The sequence below is a fragment of the Centropristis striata genome, chromosome 4 (assembly GCF_030273125.1).
Source record: "Centropristis striata isolate RG_2023a ecotype Rhode Island chromosome 4, C.striata_1.0, whole genome shotgun sequence".
Classification (NCBI taxonomy): Eukaryota; Metazoa; Chordata; class Actinopteri; order Perciformes; family Serranidae; genus Centropristis; species Centropristis striata.
In genome coordinates, this window is record NC_081520.1 from 9,890,386 (window position 1) to 9,908,233 (window position 17,848).

Here is a 17,848-nt window from a genome sequence, read left to right on the forward strand (position 1 = left end):
TTTACTGGTGAAGACAGAATTCAGCACATGGAGTCACCAGGCATCACAGTCACCCTGTGTGTGTCAGTTCTGACCACTAGATGGGGCTTTTTATTCAGTCTTGCAGCTCAGACTGACTCATTAGTTGGATTCTCTCTCACATGAATGGGTTTGTTGCCAGGGTGCCATGATAGGAAGGAAGAATCACAATCTTAACTCACTGTGAGATTCTCACTTAGTGATAATTATTATTTTTTTTACCTGCTCAGCCAGACAATCTTTTCTATCTTCCCCCAAATCCATTTTCTGTTATCATTCATTATCTGATGTAGAATGCTTTTACTAAATTCCTCTGTCCTTTTAAAATTGAGGCTAAAACTTTTCAATTTGCCACTGGTTTTTAATTAAATTATATTTGGGACTAATTGTATTTTTTTTTTTTTTTGTCTTTTTTCTTTAATGTTCCCTGTGTCTTTTTATATTGCCTTGTACGTTGGATGCCTTGTAAGTTGGATGATTTATGCAAACCACTTTGAATTGTGTTTTTATCAATGAGGACTGCCACAAGCAGCTCCTGATGAGTTTATTGATCCCAACACTTAGGGATACAACATCTTGCTTAAGGACTCTTGAACCTGATAATCCTGCTGACACTGAGGCCTCAGATAATAATTTGTTGTGTTCCTGGAGGTGTCAATGTTTAGCCTTGGGTTCTTTAATTCAATATTGGTCACATATGTATATACTAATGTTTTAATGATGCTATTTTGACTAACTTTCTATCTTTTATTATCTCAATTCCAGCATATTATTAGGTGTTCAACTCATTCTTGTTGGTGGGAGGCAAGGTATTGGTCATTATATTTATATTTATTCTATTACCAAATAATAATTTCATCTTTTTTATGAAAAGATTAGTTGAACTACTCCTCCATCTTTCCACATAACCCCCCTACTATCTACTTGACACCTTGAACATCATATAATGTGGATTTTTAAGCCATCCTGCGCTCAAAAATGTGTTTTACTTATTGTCGCTTCACTTGGGTGCCTGACCTTCACTTTGCAGAATGATGTTTGCGCAGACACTACAAGGCTGTTTTTACATTCATGTGCTGAAAAGGGAAGGTTTATTTCAATCGGGCTTATTTTGCACATAACTCTTTGAAGGCCATTCATGATTGGATATGCAACTAACAGTTTAATGTGGAAAACATGTTATTATTCCAAGCAGAGTATTTAAAACATGTCTGGAGGGGATCTTAGAGGTAATTTAAATTACAGGAAATACATTGAATCAAGAAAATAAGTTTGTATAGCGGAAGAACTGAAAAATCTTCCTGTTGATCCTTCTGAGTACATTAGCAGACACATGTGAAGTGGCCTTAGTAACAGACTGTGGCTGTCTGTGTGTGGGGGGGAGTGAAACACCACAGGGACCGTAATCCATGCTACAGGCGTAAAAGCATAAAATTGTAGAACCCTTCTAAATTGCATCGGATTACCATTATCCTCATAGCCTGGTGGGACCCAGCGCGTATTTGCCAGAGGCAGTGGAGTCCAACTCACTTTCCACACCACCCCACTGCCTGCCTGCCAAAACGCTGTGCTGCCGTACTTAAACCAATGAGATCTGCACACTAGAGGCGCAGACGGCAGATGACGGTGCAGACATGAAGAGAGACTTTTTTTTATATCCCATTGCTGTCACATTTCAGGAGTGAGATGAAGGTTACCTCCTTTCATTAAGCCACATTCACAAACATGTCTTCTGACAATGCTGAAATCTGAAGGAGGCATCAAATCATTCGCAGTATCTTGTATCAGAAGAGCCATTTTACTGGGAACACGAGATAACAGACTCCTCAGAGACATTTGGCTGTGATGGAAAAATTTGAGCTCACTTCTCTGCTTTTTTCCCCCCTCTTTCTCTCCGTCTGCTCTCCATACTCCTGTAAGTTATCTGAGTCATCCAACACACACACACACACACACACAGACAGACACAGACACAGACACAGACACAGACACAGACACACACACACACACACACACACACACACACACACACACACACACACACACACACACACACACACACACACACACAGTAAGTATGATGTCATGAAAAATATCTTTTGTTCACTTCATTCAAATGTTTTGTACTAGAATTATTTCAGGCTATGTTTAAAGTATGTAAAGTATTAAAGTATTTCCCAGTAGAATCAATCACAATTTATCACATATTTCTATTAACATATAAATAAGAGTGTATATTTTCCCCAGCTCAGTTTCCTCCTAAATTGACTCATTAGTGTTAAATCATCCACCTACCTACAGTCTATAGCATACTGATGCTAACCTGCACCCTCCAATGTGGGCAGGAGAGTATTCTTGACTTTAGACATGAATATCTTCACACGGGCTGAACAGATGTTTATTATTCAAACCGCATTTGAAATTTCCATAGTCATTAGTCTTGTTGAGCGTTGGGGAGTAGTGAACAATATGTGATTGAACTAGTACTTTAAATGCATTTTTGCAGAAGCTTGCTGGTAGTTCAACTGCATTTATATTTGTGCAATGATTCAAGAAGTTAAATTACATTTTTGCCATTTTTTGAACTACTGTAAGATGATTTATACCCCACTCACTGACCAGTGTCTATCACTGATTACCTAATTTTGAATTATTAAGGTATTTGATGAATGGAAAAAAGACACATAGACACACACTGTAGACACAGAGAGAGAGAGAGAGAGAGAGAGAGAGAGAGAGAGAGAGAGAGAGAGAGAGAGAGAGAGAGAGAGATTGCATATACAACCTACTAAATGGACTGCAGTACTATAGAAAAAATTTATATGAAGATCAATATATAATCAGACAACAATCAACTATGATTTCTGGTGTTCTACTGGTGTTCTTATAAACTTGTATACTGCCAGTTATTAGGCAGTATGAGTTTTTAGGTATGTGTAAATTCTCAATTTGATAATTTTCTTTCCATAACAGTTTGAACTACTTTTTCTAAGTACCTTTAGTTAACCAAACTAGCTTTCTCCCAAGGTATTTTTTACTGTAATTCAACTTCTTCAAGTGTGAAGTAACTGGTCGCTAGTTGTAGCTTCCCCAACACTGAGCATATCGTTCACACATGTGACTGATTTAATAATAATAATTTAATAGTTTTTATTATTATTTTTTTAATCTCAGACTAAGATATGTGGATTTACTTCAGGTTGTGTTTAGTTATTATTATTTATTTTTTTTAAGATTATTTTTTTGGCTTTATTGATAGTGACAGTTAGAAAGGGGGTGACAGAAGGGAAGACATGCGGCAAAGGGAGCTCAGGCCGGAATCGAACCCTGCTCCGCCGCAGCAAGGACTCAGTCTACATGGTAAGCGCTCTACCAGTGTGAGCCACCGGGACGCCCCGTTTAGTTATTTTATGACTTAAAAAGAGGTGTCATGCACTTAAAAAAAATGTATCCTCGGGGTTCTGGAGCACTTAATAAATGTGTTTATGAATGTGTTCTTCACACAAATGTTCTTCATTGCATGTCCAGGGATTTTTGACCCTTGTAATAATAAAAAAGGTAGATCATTGCATCCTGGTGGCACACCTGACAGAGTGCATACAACAGAGGGTTACTCCTCACAAGCAGGTGGCTTGGGTTCAAATCCAACTTGGAGCCCTTTCTTGCATGTCTTTCCCTCTTTCCCCCCCATTTATTTCTGTACCTCTCCCACTATCAATAATGCCTTAAAAAAGGCAGATCATCTGATGGAAAGTCAGAAGACATGAATGTCTAATGTTTTTGAATGATTTTAGTCTGGACCAGAGCTGTGTATAAACCATGGGGCAGAACACCTAAAGTTTGCGAATGATCCAATTCTTTCAAACAGCTTGTTGGTACAAATGAAAGGAACCGAGTTGAACGTGGCAAATTTCACTGCCAGGAAACAGTTTTCTAATAATAAGTGCTCCATACGTGCCTAGATTCCAATCTGGGCAACTTTAATTAATTAACACATTTCACAGAGGGTTAACTTCAACTAATAACTTCACTGACAAAACAGAGGGATATGGCGTCACCTTGCATATTGTTTACAATGCAGATAACTGACAGCAGATCTGGCAATATGAGTAACTTAGTGCTGCTAAATCTGGTCCACACTTGCAAAATTTAATTGTGTTGGCTAGATGTCTGAGTCTGAATCTGATCCAAATGTCCAATCATTATCCTAGTGATTATTTTGTAAACCCTGGGCCCTTAAAAAAACAAAAAAGAACAATGAGCCATTCTTTTGAAGAGCTCTCAAAAAGGAAGGGAGCCATTCTCCCGTAGTAATTCCCATAACTACATGCAGCTTGTGTGGCTAAAAATGCTTTAGGCGTGAAATTTAGTAAAATTCACACATGGACAGAAGCAGTTTTTTGTAATAAATGTTTTATTGGTCAGTTTAAAAATCTTGACAGCACTAACACTCTGGTGATCTACAGGGATACCACAGTACACAGTCACACAGAAATGAGAGATAAAAACAGTAACACACAAACACTACACCATGCACTGACACACACACACACGCACACACTCAAACACACCCGCATGATGGTTTATTAACACATTTTCTGCCTCATGTCTTCTGCAGTCTTTCGTCAAGCACACGCATCATCATGGTTTCATGGTCAGGAGTAAACAGAAGATACATTCATTAATCTGCTGTACAAGAATGTCATAGTTACATTAACTTCCCATTTCCTAAAAATACAATATTTTTTTTAAACCCCGGAGTCATTTTTAGTAATACATCTGATCACACCTTTAAAAAATTTAAAAGATGTCTATATACAAGGAGAAAGGGTGAAGAAAATCACAAAAAATAAAGATAAAATCATTAAGATAAAAGCAAAATAGTTTGTGAAAAGGCAGATGGCAAGCCTCGATGCTTTCCCTTTAGTCTTCAGTTTTTCATGAGATGCCATGGCAACAGATTGATGGTTTGCAAAGACGGGAAATCAGGGAAGAAAAAGGAGGATGTCTTGTCATGTAATCGACGTCTGTCTACATGAGGTTCTGGAGAGAAACACAGAGAGTGAGGAGAAGGTGCAAAAGTCTGAGAGTAATATTTAAATACAGTTTACAAACAGAAACATGATGCAGACGTTTTACAGGCCAACACCTATATCAATAGTTTAAAAGTAATTGGACTACATTTACCGGATGTATCAATTTACAATTTGTCTTTTGTTTACCCATTCACACACATTTATACATGGATTGATGGCGTTGGGAGCATCTTTGGGCTTTTGGTGTGTTATTCAAGGACACTTTGACACGCAGAGCCGGGGATTGGGATTTTTTTTCAATTATGGGATAAGTGTTACACATCATATGACTCAGGAGAGCCTGTCCTGCCTTTCTGGTGCAGTTGAAAGTCACCATAAAGCATTACTTTTGTATGAGCATTACATATTTAAATGTGAGTGTAGCTCAGTGATCAGCTCAGTGCAGGGTCAGGTGTGTGTGTCTCTGATTGCCCCTGATTTGGACCAGGTGTGGGAGGCCTACATATGTAGCTGGTTCCAGGGCTTTGTGCTGATTCATTGTCTCACCATCAGAGGCAGCGAGAGCATCTCCTCTTACATTTCATGCATTCAACCATTATTCCTAGTGTTTACTTGTGTCCCATTTCATGCATTAAGTGATTATTTGTAGTGTTCTGTTATGTAAGGGCTTCCTTGAAAGCTATTTTTGTGTTATTGTTTATAAGGGCTGTTTTATGTCTTTCCTTCAGAGGCAGTGAGAGCATCTTTTCTTATTTAGTGATCATTCATAGTGTTTTCTCATGTCTTCTAGTGCGTAAATTGTTTGTCCTGGGTCGTTATTAAACCCAGCTCTTTGTGTCCTATGCTTTGAGTTTGTTTTTTAAGTCAGCTTAAAAAAATAGGGATAACTTTTAGACACCTCTAGTCCACCCCTAGATTATAAAAAAAGAGAAAGAAATCAAACAAAAAGCACAAAAAAAGAAAAAGAAAAAAAAAAGTTGTGTTTAAGTGTTTTGAAGCTCAATGTGAAGTTTGGTTTGCAAATACTTATTTTACTCAGTGGACTACTGCCATTTAGTAGACAATGTGACAATAATACATTTTAGTGATGTCTTTATATTTTGGTCAGTATTGATCTTGACATTGCTAAACTATTGTACATTTCTGTATCACCTGATTGCAAGCACCCGGTTTACAGATTCACACAATTCGTAGCTTTTCTTTAGCATAGGCAGCTAAGTTCAGAGTAGCATCAATGCAACATAGTGTAACTGAAAGAGTCTGGCAAATAAATCATGACATAGTGTGACTTGAAGCTTGAAGCTTTGAAATCAAGCTCATTATAGTTTCCCCTCCTTGTCATTGAGCAAACTACAAAGGTTTTACTGCCGTCTTTCAAGCCTACAGGAACTGAGTTTCACTCTCAAAAGACAGGTTTTGAGTGACTTTGATAGATAAAGACGAAATAAATCATTAAAGGATACATGCTTTGAAAAAAAGACAAAGAAACATGCATACTTAGCCACAAAAAAGTGAGGAGAGTTAACAGCACTCAACAAAATCTTGCAGTTCCTACTTTTGTATTCTTAGAGACTTTTGTTGAGTCACTATGTTAGATAACTAGTTTTGGCTCTTTCACAAAACCCACGGGAAGCCTCCACCATACACTGTCTCAAGGAATATGACAAGCAGCTCAAAATGCCCTCAGTTTACTGTTGAACTGACTGTGACCCACACCATGCAGACACAGTGTCTGTTCAGCAGTTCCTTCTGCAGGTCTAGATATCTACCTCATCTCTCCTCCGGCCAGTGGTGGAGGGTCGTGAAAGGACTCCTCCACCCAGGGATCCGTAACCTGACATCTGGACCTGGGGCAGGAAGCTGGACTGTCCATACGGGATTACATTCTCATCTGTGGATGACAGACAAATCACTCCAAGTTACAGCTGTATTTATATAGGTTAAACCCAAAGTGGCGGAGCAGACTGAAAATAGACCCCCTGCTACTAAAAGCAGAGCTGCTACTATGGGATAATAAGTGTGCATACACGGTGGCAGTTGGTTCTTTCTAAGCTCAAAAGGATTAGTATGAAGGATCACAATGATATTAATACATTGGGCTCCAGCTGTTGAAGCAAGATGGCAGTCGGGACAGATATTGTTCTTTTTTTCATGTTGTGACGACAGATACAGAGGTGAGTATCACACTCTGTACTCACCCTGTGATGGCCACTTTGTAGCTCCTCTCCTTTGGGGTGAGAAATGTTCTCCCCTCTTCTGAAGAGTAGGCGAGTCGCTCCCCTCTTTTCTGTCAGCGTCTGTTCGACTGCGGCTCAAAACATCAGCCAAGAGCTGCAGGGAGTCTGGTGCAGGGGGAGGGGATGGTGGAGGGGGAAGTTCTGCATATGATTGATCATCAGTGATTAATAAACTTCACACAGAAATACTGCTTTTAAGAAATAGTTGGGTATTTTAGAAATTACATTTATTTGCTTTCTTGCAGAGAGTTAGATGAAAAGTATGTTAACACTTTCATGCCAGTGCCAATGTTGTGTGTTACCAGCACCCATTTGTACACCCATGGGCGTGTCGGTCTTAAATGAGGTGTGGCGTATTGTTGTTGCATTGCTATCTTAATGCAGCAGAAAGTTCCTGCGCCACTGACCAACAAAAAACTGGTCTTAAATCAATGGTACATAGGCCATTTAAAAACAATCCCATTACATTTTAAAGAGATTGGGAGATGTTATACCCAAAAAACACCAGTGATTAATTAGGAGACTAAATACAACCACTTTGCAGATTAAGCACATTTCAATTAGCAAACGGAGTTGGATATGCCCAAAAAGCACTTTAGACCATGCGCTATTGATCGTTTAAAAAGGACCCTATATTTTGTTTGTTTTATCTGAACAAAAGGCACAGACTAAAAGTGTCAATTGGCCGTTTTATAGAGGGGTATGTGCCAAACTAGTTCATGGCCAACAGTTGCCAGGCAACCAATATAGGATGTCCTAGCCAAGAAAGAGTTTGGCACACAACACCATGTTAAACTCTTGGCAAGAATGCAAATAAGAGCATTTCCCAAAATGTCAAACATTTCCATTTATAGTCTTTAACATCAGAAATACCTCAACTTAAATTAAAAGAAGTCTGCAGCCTCCACTTAGTCAGACTGAACTCAGACAGTATTTATATGCTGATGTTTACCAGGGAAAATGTTTACCATGCTAACCATCTCAGATTAGCATATTAGCATGCTAAAAGCACAACTCAGGCTGATGGGAGTGTCTTTTTTTTTGGACAAAAACCAAAGTATTGGAAAAACTGGAAATTGACCTGATGGTGGCGCTAGATAAAAAGTGAAAGTTATTACAATTAAGCCACATGAGTGTGTGTGTGAAATTTCATGGCAATCCATCCAATAGTTTTCCACATGTTTAAATTTGTGCTGAACTACAAATGGATAAACCAGTCAGCCATGGTGCTAGTGTGGTTTAAAATGTCTCTTATGAAGAGTAAGATTCCTCTTTCTTTCTTTTTTCCTGAACTTAAACAGAGGTTAGATGAGTTACAAACAGCATGTCACACCTGCTTGACTGTGCAGCTCTCGTCTGAGCTGTCCATCCTTCGGTGTTTTCTTCTTACTCCTGGATCTGTGAGACTGGGCTGCGGGGCCCAACTCGGCAGCTGGAGCGGGAGATTGTCCTGACAAGAAAGCACACTGATGTCATCCTCAGGAAACTTAGAGGAAACTAAGGAACACTTGAGCTGCACTGTGAATAAATGCGACATGATTTTCACGTACAAATACTTTCTGCTGGCTAACATCATAAACTAAATTATACATGACACTGTGTGGCTGTGCGCTGCCTCTTGGGAAGTCACTTCAAAAGATGTGAGGCTTTAAAATGAACTGACCTTTTCCGAGGCTTTCCCCCTTGAAATCATCCGCCCACTGGCTGGTGTGGTACCCTTCGCCGACAACCTGGGCCTTGGTGTTGGTAAACAGATCTGGGTTGGACTGGGAGACCTGGGAGCCTGCGTGGTGACGGGACAAGAGGTCAAAGTGCGGCAGCCGTGGACTGTTGCTTAGCGTGTGTGTGTCTCGCTGGGGGGAAGACTTCAGTGTTTCTGCCTTGGACAGTTGGTCCGGCTTTGATGGCGGGCTGGAGAGTTCCTCCCTGGAAGTGTCCATCAGGTAGGTTCTGGCTGGCAGCGGAGGACACCAGTTGTCATCTTCCTCCTCAGAGCTAGAGGACAGACAGTGAGTAACAGCAGCATGAGCATGTGTCTCAGAGGTAAGACAGTGACTATAATGCTTATGAATAAAAAATAAATGTAATTAAAACTTTAGACAAAGAAGTCTATGACATGCTCCTATGTCTGAAAAGTGAAGCCAATGCTGAAGTGCCTTAAAACTGCATTCATTCTAATGACCAGCAGGGGGAGACTCCACTGGTTGCAAAAATAAGCTCAATTCTATTGAAGTCTATGAGAAAAGTACCCTACTTGTCACTTGATTTATTACCCCAGTAAACATTTTCCTAATGATTTTATTGTCTCAACTGCTAGTTTCAAGTCTTCTTTAATTAATTATTTGATGTTCATTTTGTAAATTATGACACATTTAAGAAGATAAAGCAGAGTAAGCTTTAGGGCATAACAATGCATATCCATGGTACTGTGTGCATTTAAATAGCTATTAATGTGTTTGTTTAATTAGTACTTAAGTATTTGGTAATAAAGCCAAGTGTGGATTTCAAATTGAACACCTGATAGCGGCACTAAATAAATAGGGAAGGGATTGCTCAAAAATTTGGTCTCAGTGGGACATTAATGTTTGTACTAGATTTTATGAAAATCCATCTGACATTTCAGTCTGGACCAAAGTGGTAGACAGACAAATCAACACTGCCATCCATATAAACCTAACGGCAATAAATCCACATACATAGCTAAAAAATATACCAGGAAAAAATATATAAAAGTGAAGAAAGAATTGTTAAAAAATAAAGAAATATAATCTATTTACAAGTTTATATGAAAAGGGGAATGACTACAGAGTTAGAGAGAACCACCTCCCTGATGTGTGTTGTCACTTGAGTGCCGTCAGGGCTAGTTTAATGATGGACGTGTCATTGAAAGTACTAATCCAGACTGTCAGATGGTGGCTAATGTCATTACAAAAGACACGGCACAGTCAGAACAGCCCTCCGATCCCACCCCGTTATGTCCGCAATCTATTCTGTCAGAAATAGTTAGAGGAGACGCTCCCCTCCAAAACCCCGCAGCTCAATCTACTCACTGCCTGCAGAGACAACTGTTGTTAATTCAAAAACTCCCCAGACACCAAACTTCACTCAAGTTTTGTTTGACAGCCTTGGCAGAGTTACAGGGCAGGTTTGATATCCATCCGCCTTAACTCCCTCTGTCATGTAGGTGAACTCAGAGGCCTTGATGCTATAAATAAACTGAATATTAGACAGTTCAAAAAAGCAATTGTGTTGTTAAAAGAGGAAAAAAGAGGCCTTGATGTGCAAGTTAAATAATCCTCACCTGTGTTGCTCCTCTTCTTTGTCATTCTTTATGTGACCTCTGTCTTTGTTGGCAGGAAGAGGCAGCGATAAAACGTCCACCCAGGTGAGAGGAGCTGACCTCGATGCCGACCCAGTGGACCTCTGCTTTACCAATTTGTCTGTAAAGACAAAACACATTATGTCATATTCTGCACAAGCTGTAATCAGTGATTTAGCTATCTCAACCCTGACCCTGAGGTTGAAACTGGCTGCTTTCACCAATAAATATAGTCATATAAACCCTTTGTTTCTCCTCACTCTGCATATTAATGCCTGCATGATATTTTGTTTTTTACTGGCTTTTTTCCATCTTCAAGAGCCCTCATAACTTCTGCATGTGAAACTGATTAGGCCTATTCATTTCTTTACACTATTAATTAATACATTTCCTTTCAAATCTGAAGGCAAGTTAGTAGAGAAATTCAAAGTGCTTTTTGTTGAACATAAAAAGGCATTAAGACAAGACTGAAACGCAACATAAGGAAGACAAAGGAGCATGTTGTGCATGTCTTTTAATTATGAAAATTGGCCTTAATCAAATCTTCATTACCAAATATGCCATGATTTCCAACTGCATTTTTTTACAACCCTGACTCCAAAGGAGTTGGAACAAACCTAAATTAAATCGAATAGAATACAAAGACAAGACATCTTATTTCCAAACTGGGAAGCTTTTGGTTTTTCTAATTACATACACTCATTATGAATGCTTTCATTTTACACAGTTGCCCATACAGTTAGAATAATGTTGTTTCCAGACACAATCCTCTGTTGATTGTGGTTAAGTTTTCATTGTGATATGTTTGGAAGAGATTGATTGATAAAGTTTTGAGAAGATATTAACTTTATCTGACAATAATAAACGACATTCTCACAATTATTGCATGGAAAGAAGAAGAAGAAGTAAAAAATATTTTATACCATCTTCATGGGCGACCGTGTATTTCTTACATTTAATAGGAGAATGTAGGATAAGAGATGTGTCAGAAGAGGCCAAGAAGTCACAGGCTTATACAACAGAATTTCTAGTTTTACTGCTGCATTCTGTTTTTATTTACATTTTAGCATCCCAACTTTTTTGGTACCATAGATATTTTTTCTATTATTTTCCTTTTTTTAAATTGTGCAAAATGTATTTAGCATTTTTCAATTCTGGTGTCAGGTGTATATTATATTTGTATTTATAGTTTGAAACTAATCCAAAAAATGCAAGCAAGGAAGCAAACATGCTTATGAGAATAAAGCACAACCTTTAAAAATACTATTAAAAGTATTGCACGACTCAGATTATTCTCTGAGTAGCAGAATTTGAATACACACCATGACCATAATAATATTTGACAGGTATAAAAGCTGTGCATCAACATGCATCAAACACAATTACTGGTCAATGGCTAAGCCCCCTGCAGGTAACCATGGCAACAGCACTCAAGCTTCATGCCACATTACACAGAAACTCCCAGACGAAACTAACGTGACTTGAACTGATTAGAAACAGAGCTTCATATTTTCCTTTGTCAAGTTGAGATTTTGCAAGAAAAAGCAATTACACACTCAAAGTGTATCAGATCAGGTGAGATGTAATCACATTTCTCCAGCGTTTGATGAAATTAAAATGGATTATAGAGGCGGAAAACTCTCACCGTTGCTTTTCTTGGTATACTGGAGCTTGGCGTATTCAGACCCAGACTGACCGGACTGGATGGTCCACTGGTCCAGGTCTAGCTCCAGACCCACTAGGGCGCTGTTTGACAGTACAGGGTTGCTGCTGTACGGGTCCGGACCCTGGTTGAAGGACGTGCTGGAGTAGGTGTCGTAGTAAGCCAGCAGGTCGTCCTCGGCGGCGGTGTTGATGGTGCTGTAGATGGGACTGTCGTTGGACGCCGTGCTTCGTTTCTCTGACTGGTTCTGGTAGTTCATGATACCGACTGCTAAACAGCAAAAGTTCATCAACAATCACATTCATCGGTGGGGGAAAAAGTATTCAGATCCTTTACTTAAGTAAAAATACTAATACAACACTGTAAAATTACTCCATGGCAAGCTGCAAGTCCTGCATTCATAACTTACTGAAGTAAAAGTACAAAAGTATCAGCATCAAAATGTACTTAAAGTATTAAAAGTACGTGTTATCCAGTATGGCACAACTCACAATATCTAATATATTATAAATATATTATTAGATTATTTTTATTGATGCATTTATGTAAGCAGCATTTACCTGATGTAAATGTAGGGAAGGGTAATTTTAACCACTTAAAATACTGTAAATGGTTTAATTTATAAACATGCGTAATCATTTTAAATTTATCATATTTTTTTTATCTTGACCTGATAAGTAACTAAAGCTGGCAGCTAAGTGTAGTAAAGTAAAAAGTACAATATTTGCCTCAAAATGTAGTAGAGTAGAAATATAAAGTTACATAAGATAGAAATACTCAAGTAAATTTACTTTCATTACACTGACTATTTATGTATTCAGTATTGTATGTCACCAAACACTGAAAGTGGAGAGCTCTTACTGTTGTAATATCTGTCTGAGTCCAGTTTGCCAGAGCAGCAGTTGACCGAGTCTTTGCTGGTATGACTGAGGTTTGGAGTGGGCCAAGAGTCAGCCAGCCAGGGGTAATTTCCCATATTGGATCCCAACAAGCCAGGCCTGGAAGGAGAGGTATATGATTACATCAATACTTGGTAAATCAAATACACAGACATTGTGTGAATCAAATTATAATCTGCTGTTTACCCTCCATTGATGATTCCAGATCCTTCGCTGTGAGCGAAGCCAACTGGAAGAAGAAAACACTCTCAGTTAGGATTTTTGTTTAACAGCAGAAAAGATAAAGATTTGTCTTAAAAGGGATTCTTCAGATTTATTGAAGTGGGATTGCATAAGGTACGTATCCATAGTCAGAGTAGTGTTTACAGTAAACGGCGGTCAGCAAGCCCCCAGCAGGAGGACGGCACTAAAGTAAAGCAAAGTACTGCTGCAAAACATTCTGTATTTTATCCACCTAAAATTATAACAATAATAAGATCAGTTTAAGTGTACTCTATATTTAGACTATTATCAATGCTTTTCTGCAGACAGCCATGTCTAAGTTGACATGGGGGGAACTGAAGCCGGTTTATGCTCTTGTCAAAGCCACCAGACTCTATTGACAAAAACAGTCATTGTCACTCACAGAACATGGGAGTTGCTGGACTGCCACCGTCTCGATCATTTAATTTGATTGTGTTATTGTGTGACTTTGGTGAATCCGAACTAACCTTTTAAAACACCAAAGTCACACAATAACTCAAACAAACAAAACATTGAGGCAGCAGTTGACCAGTAACAAACCTACAGCTTTTGTCATTGGAGACCAGTTGCTTTGATGAGAGCAACACATCAACAGAGCTGTCTGACAGCAAGGTCAAACGCTGAATTTTTTTCAAAATATAACGTATATTTAAACTGATATTGCGTTTTTTATATGTTTCTTAAATATGTTTTTATGTTAGACCTTTTTTAACCTTTGTGAAATACATTTTGCTCCTGCAGTACATTGCTTCCTTCTGTGTCTCTCCTCCTGCCTGCTTCCTCAAACTGAGGGTTTTCCTATCTCATCTACTGTAGGTAATACATTGATTATGGATAAGGATCTCGTACAACTCTGACTCAAAATTCTGAACAATCCCTTCAGACCAAAAAAGATACATTGGAAAATAAAATGTCTTTCCAACTGAATTATGCTTCATTCCTTTAAAAGAAAAGTTTATCCGACACCGGGTTTAAGAGTAGAAACTATAATCGATATTTGAGGGAGATATACTTTTGACCTACATGAACAAATCTATACATTATGCCCGCAGTGTATAAAAATGCAAATGTTATTTGAATCGATGAAGCTGTTTCTTGCTTGTAACTGGAGTCTGTGGCCTTGGAATGAACATGATAACAGATGTCATACTTAAATGCAGAACAATACAATTTGTTGTCATTAGTGAGGCAATAATAGTCACGGTGAAATGTTAATGGGAAAATCAAATTGCATATGTTTATCTTAAAGCTTTGGGCTGTCCACTGAGTATTCATGAATATGGACAAATACCTCTAAAAGTCAGAAAACAACTGATGTGTTTATGTGCCAACATGCCAAAGGGCATAAAAATCTAAAATAAACTGCTCAGAGTGGTTACTGTTTACATATGCTTCAGTGTGTCTTCAGTGTTTTCCTTTATTCCTGCCGCAAAAACTGCCCGGTGGGGAAAATACATTTTAATTAGCTGGATACACAGTGCAAGTGCGTACAAACTAAAATTGAAAACATTCATCACTGCTGGAAATCTCCCCAGCGGTCTATTAAAAACTTGTCACTTATAATCTGAAGGTTTGCTTTGCAACAACTGAAGCTTTTTTTCTCTGTAACTTTTTATGGGCATGAGATCAGTAATGAATCAGATGTGACAGAATGTGTCTGAAAAACAATCCGGGGTCATGTCATTGTAGCCTTTTCTTACAGTTCTTTTTTTAAGGAGAAATATTTCTGACATCAAAAATACAAAGCTGCTGAAAATCTCTGCAGATGTCAAATTCCAGAAATTCATCTAATTTTCCAGTCAATTCTTTGATCACCTGTCACGGTGTTAAAACTTAGCTGAGATTCGATAAATGAGGGTGTTTCCCACTTACCTGCCGGTGTGTAAGCGAAGGATGTGGTGTAGTGTCCCAGCTGCTTCCTCCTGCGGTGTCGACAGTACAGCCACCCGCTGAAGGCCATCAGCGCCAACCATGCCGCCACGCCCAGCCCTGCGATGAAGGCCGGCTGCCTGACCACAGTTGTGATCTGCTCCGATATGCTGAGGTTCCCGCCTTTCTTCACTGACGTTGAAGTCTGGTCCAGGGGGAGAGCTGAAAGAAGAGTAGCAAAGTTTTAGACAAAGTGGAAAACTGCTGTTGTGGAAAAAGGACATTTCTCAGTGCTTTTAAGCCATCCTGTTCCATTTTGGTTTATACCAAGGCTCTGGTGACAGTTCAAAGACATTTTTGACATTTATTACACTTGTTTGCTTGTCGAGAGTTAGATGGAAAGATTGGAGCTCCTCTGATAGTTAGTATAATCTGCCAGTTAAGTAAGGACTTGAAACGGAGGGAAAAAGCTAGTCTGACTCCCTCCAAAGGTAACAAAAGCATGTTTTTGTTACCTGAAAACCCACAAGGACAAGTTCTATGGCACTATGCTTGTGGCACATAGCCCTGAGTGAAATCACAATTTGTTTTTCGTATGGGTTAAAGTGGCAATAGACTGGGGTTTTTTTTGCTTTAACTAATTATTATAAATTAAATGTTGATTGCACAATGTTATGGCTACGGAGTAATTACGAGCCTCGCTTTCACTATGCAATTCGGTCTGCCACTGCACAACCTCCCCTGGAAATGAATGCTCAGTAGTCTGAACCAAGACAGCAAACTCTTTATAGCCTCCCACACTGCCAGTGGCAGTGCATTACAGCTTCACTCCTTCCATTGTTACCTTTCACAATAAAAGCTCTGCATCACTGCTTACCAGAGAGCATTTTGGCTCAGAGGCAACTCGACAAAATAGCTCATACCGCAATGAAATAGCTTACAGTAGCTATTCACAGTTAGTGAACATGGTGGATGGTGGAACAACCAGAGTAACTGTGGAAACTCTACCCAGCAAAAGAAAAGAGGAGGGAGGGTGATAAAAAGACATCCTTTTTATTAAGTTATTGAGATTTTTATGGTTATTTCTGGCTTCAGACACGATCCAGACAGCTAGTGCACTGCAAAAAAGGGATGTCTAAAAACAAGATAAAAACACTAAATCTGATGGAAATTATCTTGCTGCGTGGACAGATAATTTCACTTGACAAGATTCCTTAAATTAAGACTATTAAATCTTAAACAAACAAGATCCAGTGTGTTAGGATTTACAGGTGCTGGTCTGAGGATTTTGTTATCTCTGGATAGAGGTTTGATGCTATGCTAAGCTAATCGGTTTCTAGCTGTGGCCTCATATTTACTGTACGGACATGAAAGTGGCATCAATCTTCACATCTATCAACTGTTGGCGAGAGAGTGAATAGCCATGTCCACCAAAATGACAAAATATTCATTCAAAAAACTGCAGCAGGCCAGAAAAGATCTCACAAAAAAACAAATATTTAACCACTTGGCTACAATCTTCCTGATAACTGGCTGTGTAGCTCACAATAAGTTTTACTTTGAAATGATAAAAGCAGAGACGGTCTGTCAGTTTTCTTTTCCAGTATATCAAATAATTATCACTTCTAAACAAATTCTAATTGTATTCATTGCAGTTTCCCGCTTCACTAGGAATTCCACTTTTTACATATTTACGATCAGTGTTGAGTAATCAACAATTCACATACAGATTCAATTAGTGGTACGCTCCGCTGAGAGCATATATTGCCATATTTTTCTGTGTGTAGTGTCTACAACGGTTTGAGTGACTCACTGAGAAGCAGGCTGACAGGTGGGCTTTGAGCGCCCACACCCAGACTGGTGACAGCAGCCACCACCACCGTGTAGCGAACGTCAGGCAACAGGCCCGTCAGCAGGATGGACAGCACCGCTCCGTCCATGGTTCGGTTTATCTGGCTCTGCTTCTCCAAGCTGCTGCCCAGACACCAGACCTGATCCGCGCCAGACGTGAAAGGGTTAATGTTTGACTCATGTAAACACATGAAGACATTAATTCATCACCCACACCCAGTGACAAGACTTAGACTGTTGTTATAATAAGACAGACTCAGATAAAAACCTGCTTTTCATTTTTTGGCATTGAAGCTTTATCTGGTAGCACGCAGCGGAGAATGACAGCAAAGATACAGCGGAGATGAAAGAGAAAGGGATGTCAGCGCAATGACAGTTAAAAGCCAGATTTAAAATCCTGATGTTGCAAATGTACGTGCCTTCGGGCGCTCGCTTTCTGTGCTGGATGCGATACTCTCACATGAAAGTTCAGGCATCCTGCAGTGGAAGACACTACTTAAGTACAAGTAACATCACAATGTTAAACTATTCTATTACAAGTAGAATTTTGTTTTTTTCACAAAGTTTTACTGGCATCAAAGGGAGTCCTTGCAACAAAAGATTGATTGTCTTTTATTATTATTTAAAAAGGTCTCAAAAATACAAATCTTCCTAAAAAGTTCCCAGAGCTTAAAGTCATATTTTCAAATAACTCAAATTATCTTACAGGTTAT

At 39.0% G+C, this 17,848-nt stretch overlaps 1 protein-coding gene across 2 annotated transcripts in view; it reads right to left on the bottom strand.

Moving 5' to 3' along the window:
* Window positions 1-4,316: 4,316 nt before the first annotated feature.
* The window catches only part of zgc:77784 (uncharacterized protein LOC402947 homolog), a 58,267-nt gene continuing 44,735 nt past the window's right edge, over window positions 4,317-17,848 (bottom strand). Inside the window, exons 16-26 of one of the 2 annotated variants that reach the window (XM_059331746.1) lie at window positions 17,098-17,275; window positions 15,288-15,506; window positions 13,359-13,401; window positions 13,135-13,271; window positions 12,256-12,540; window positions 10,593-10,731; window positions 8,955-9,286; window positions 8,625-8,741; window positions 7,253-7,432; window positions 6,824-6,945; window positions 4,317-5,061 (exon numbers count right to left, since the gene is read on the bottom strand). In XM_059331746.1, the coding sequence (XP_059187729.1) occupies window positions 5,050-5,061; window positions 6,824-6,945; window positions 7,253-7,432; window positions 8,625-8,741; window positions 8,955-9,286; window positions 10,593-10,731; window positions 12,256-12,540; window positions 13,135-13,271; window positions 13,359-13,401; window positions 15,288-15,506; window positions 17,098-17,275 (1,764 nt within the window). In that variant the 3' untranslated portion in view covers window positions 4,317-5,049. Of the gene's footprint in view, window positions 5,062-6,823; window positions 6,946-7,252; window positions 7,433-8,624; window positions 8,742-8,954; window positions 9,287-10,592; window positions 10,732-12,255; window positions 12,544-13,134; window positions 13,272-13,358; window positions 13,402-15,287; window positions 15,507-17,097; window positions 17,276-17,848 lie in introns of both variants that reach the window. The other variant, XM_059331745.1, reaches the window with a different exon arrangement.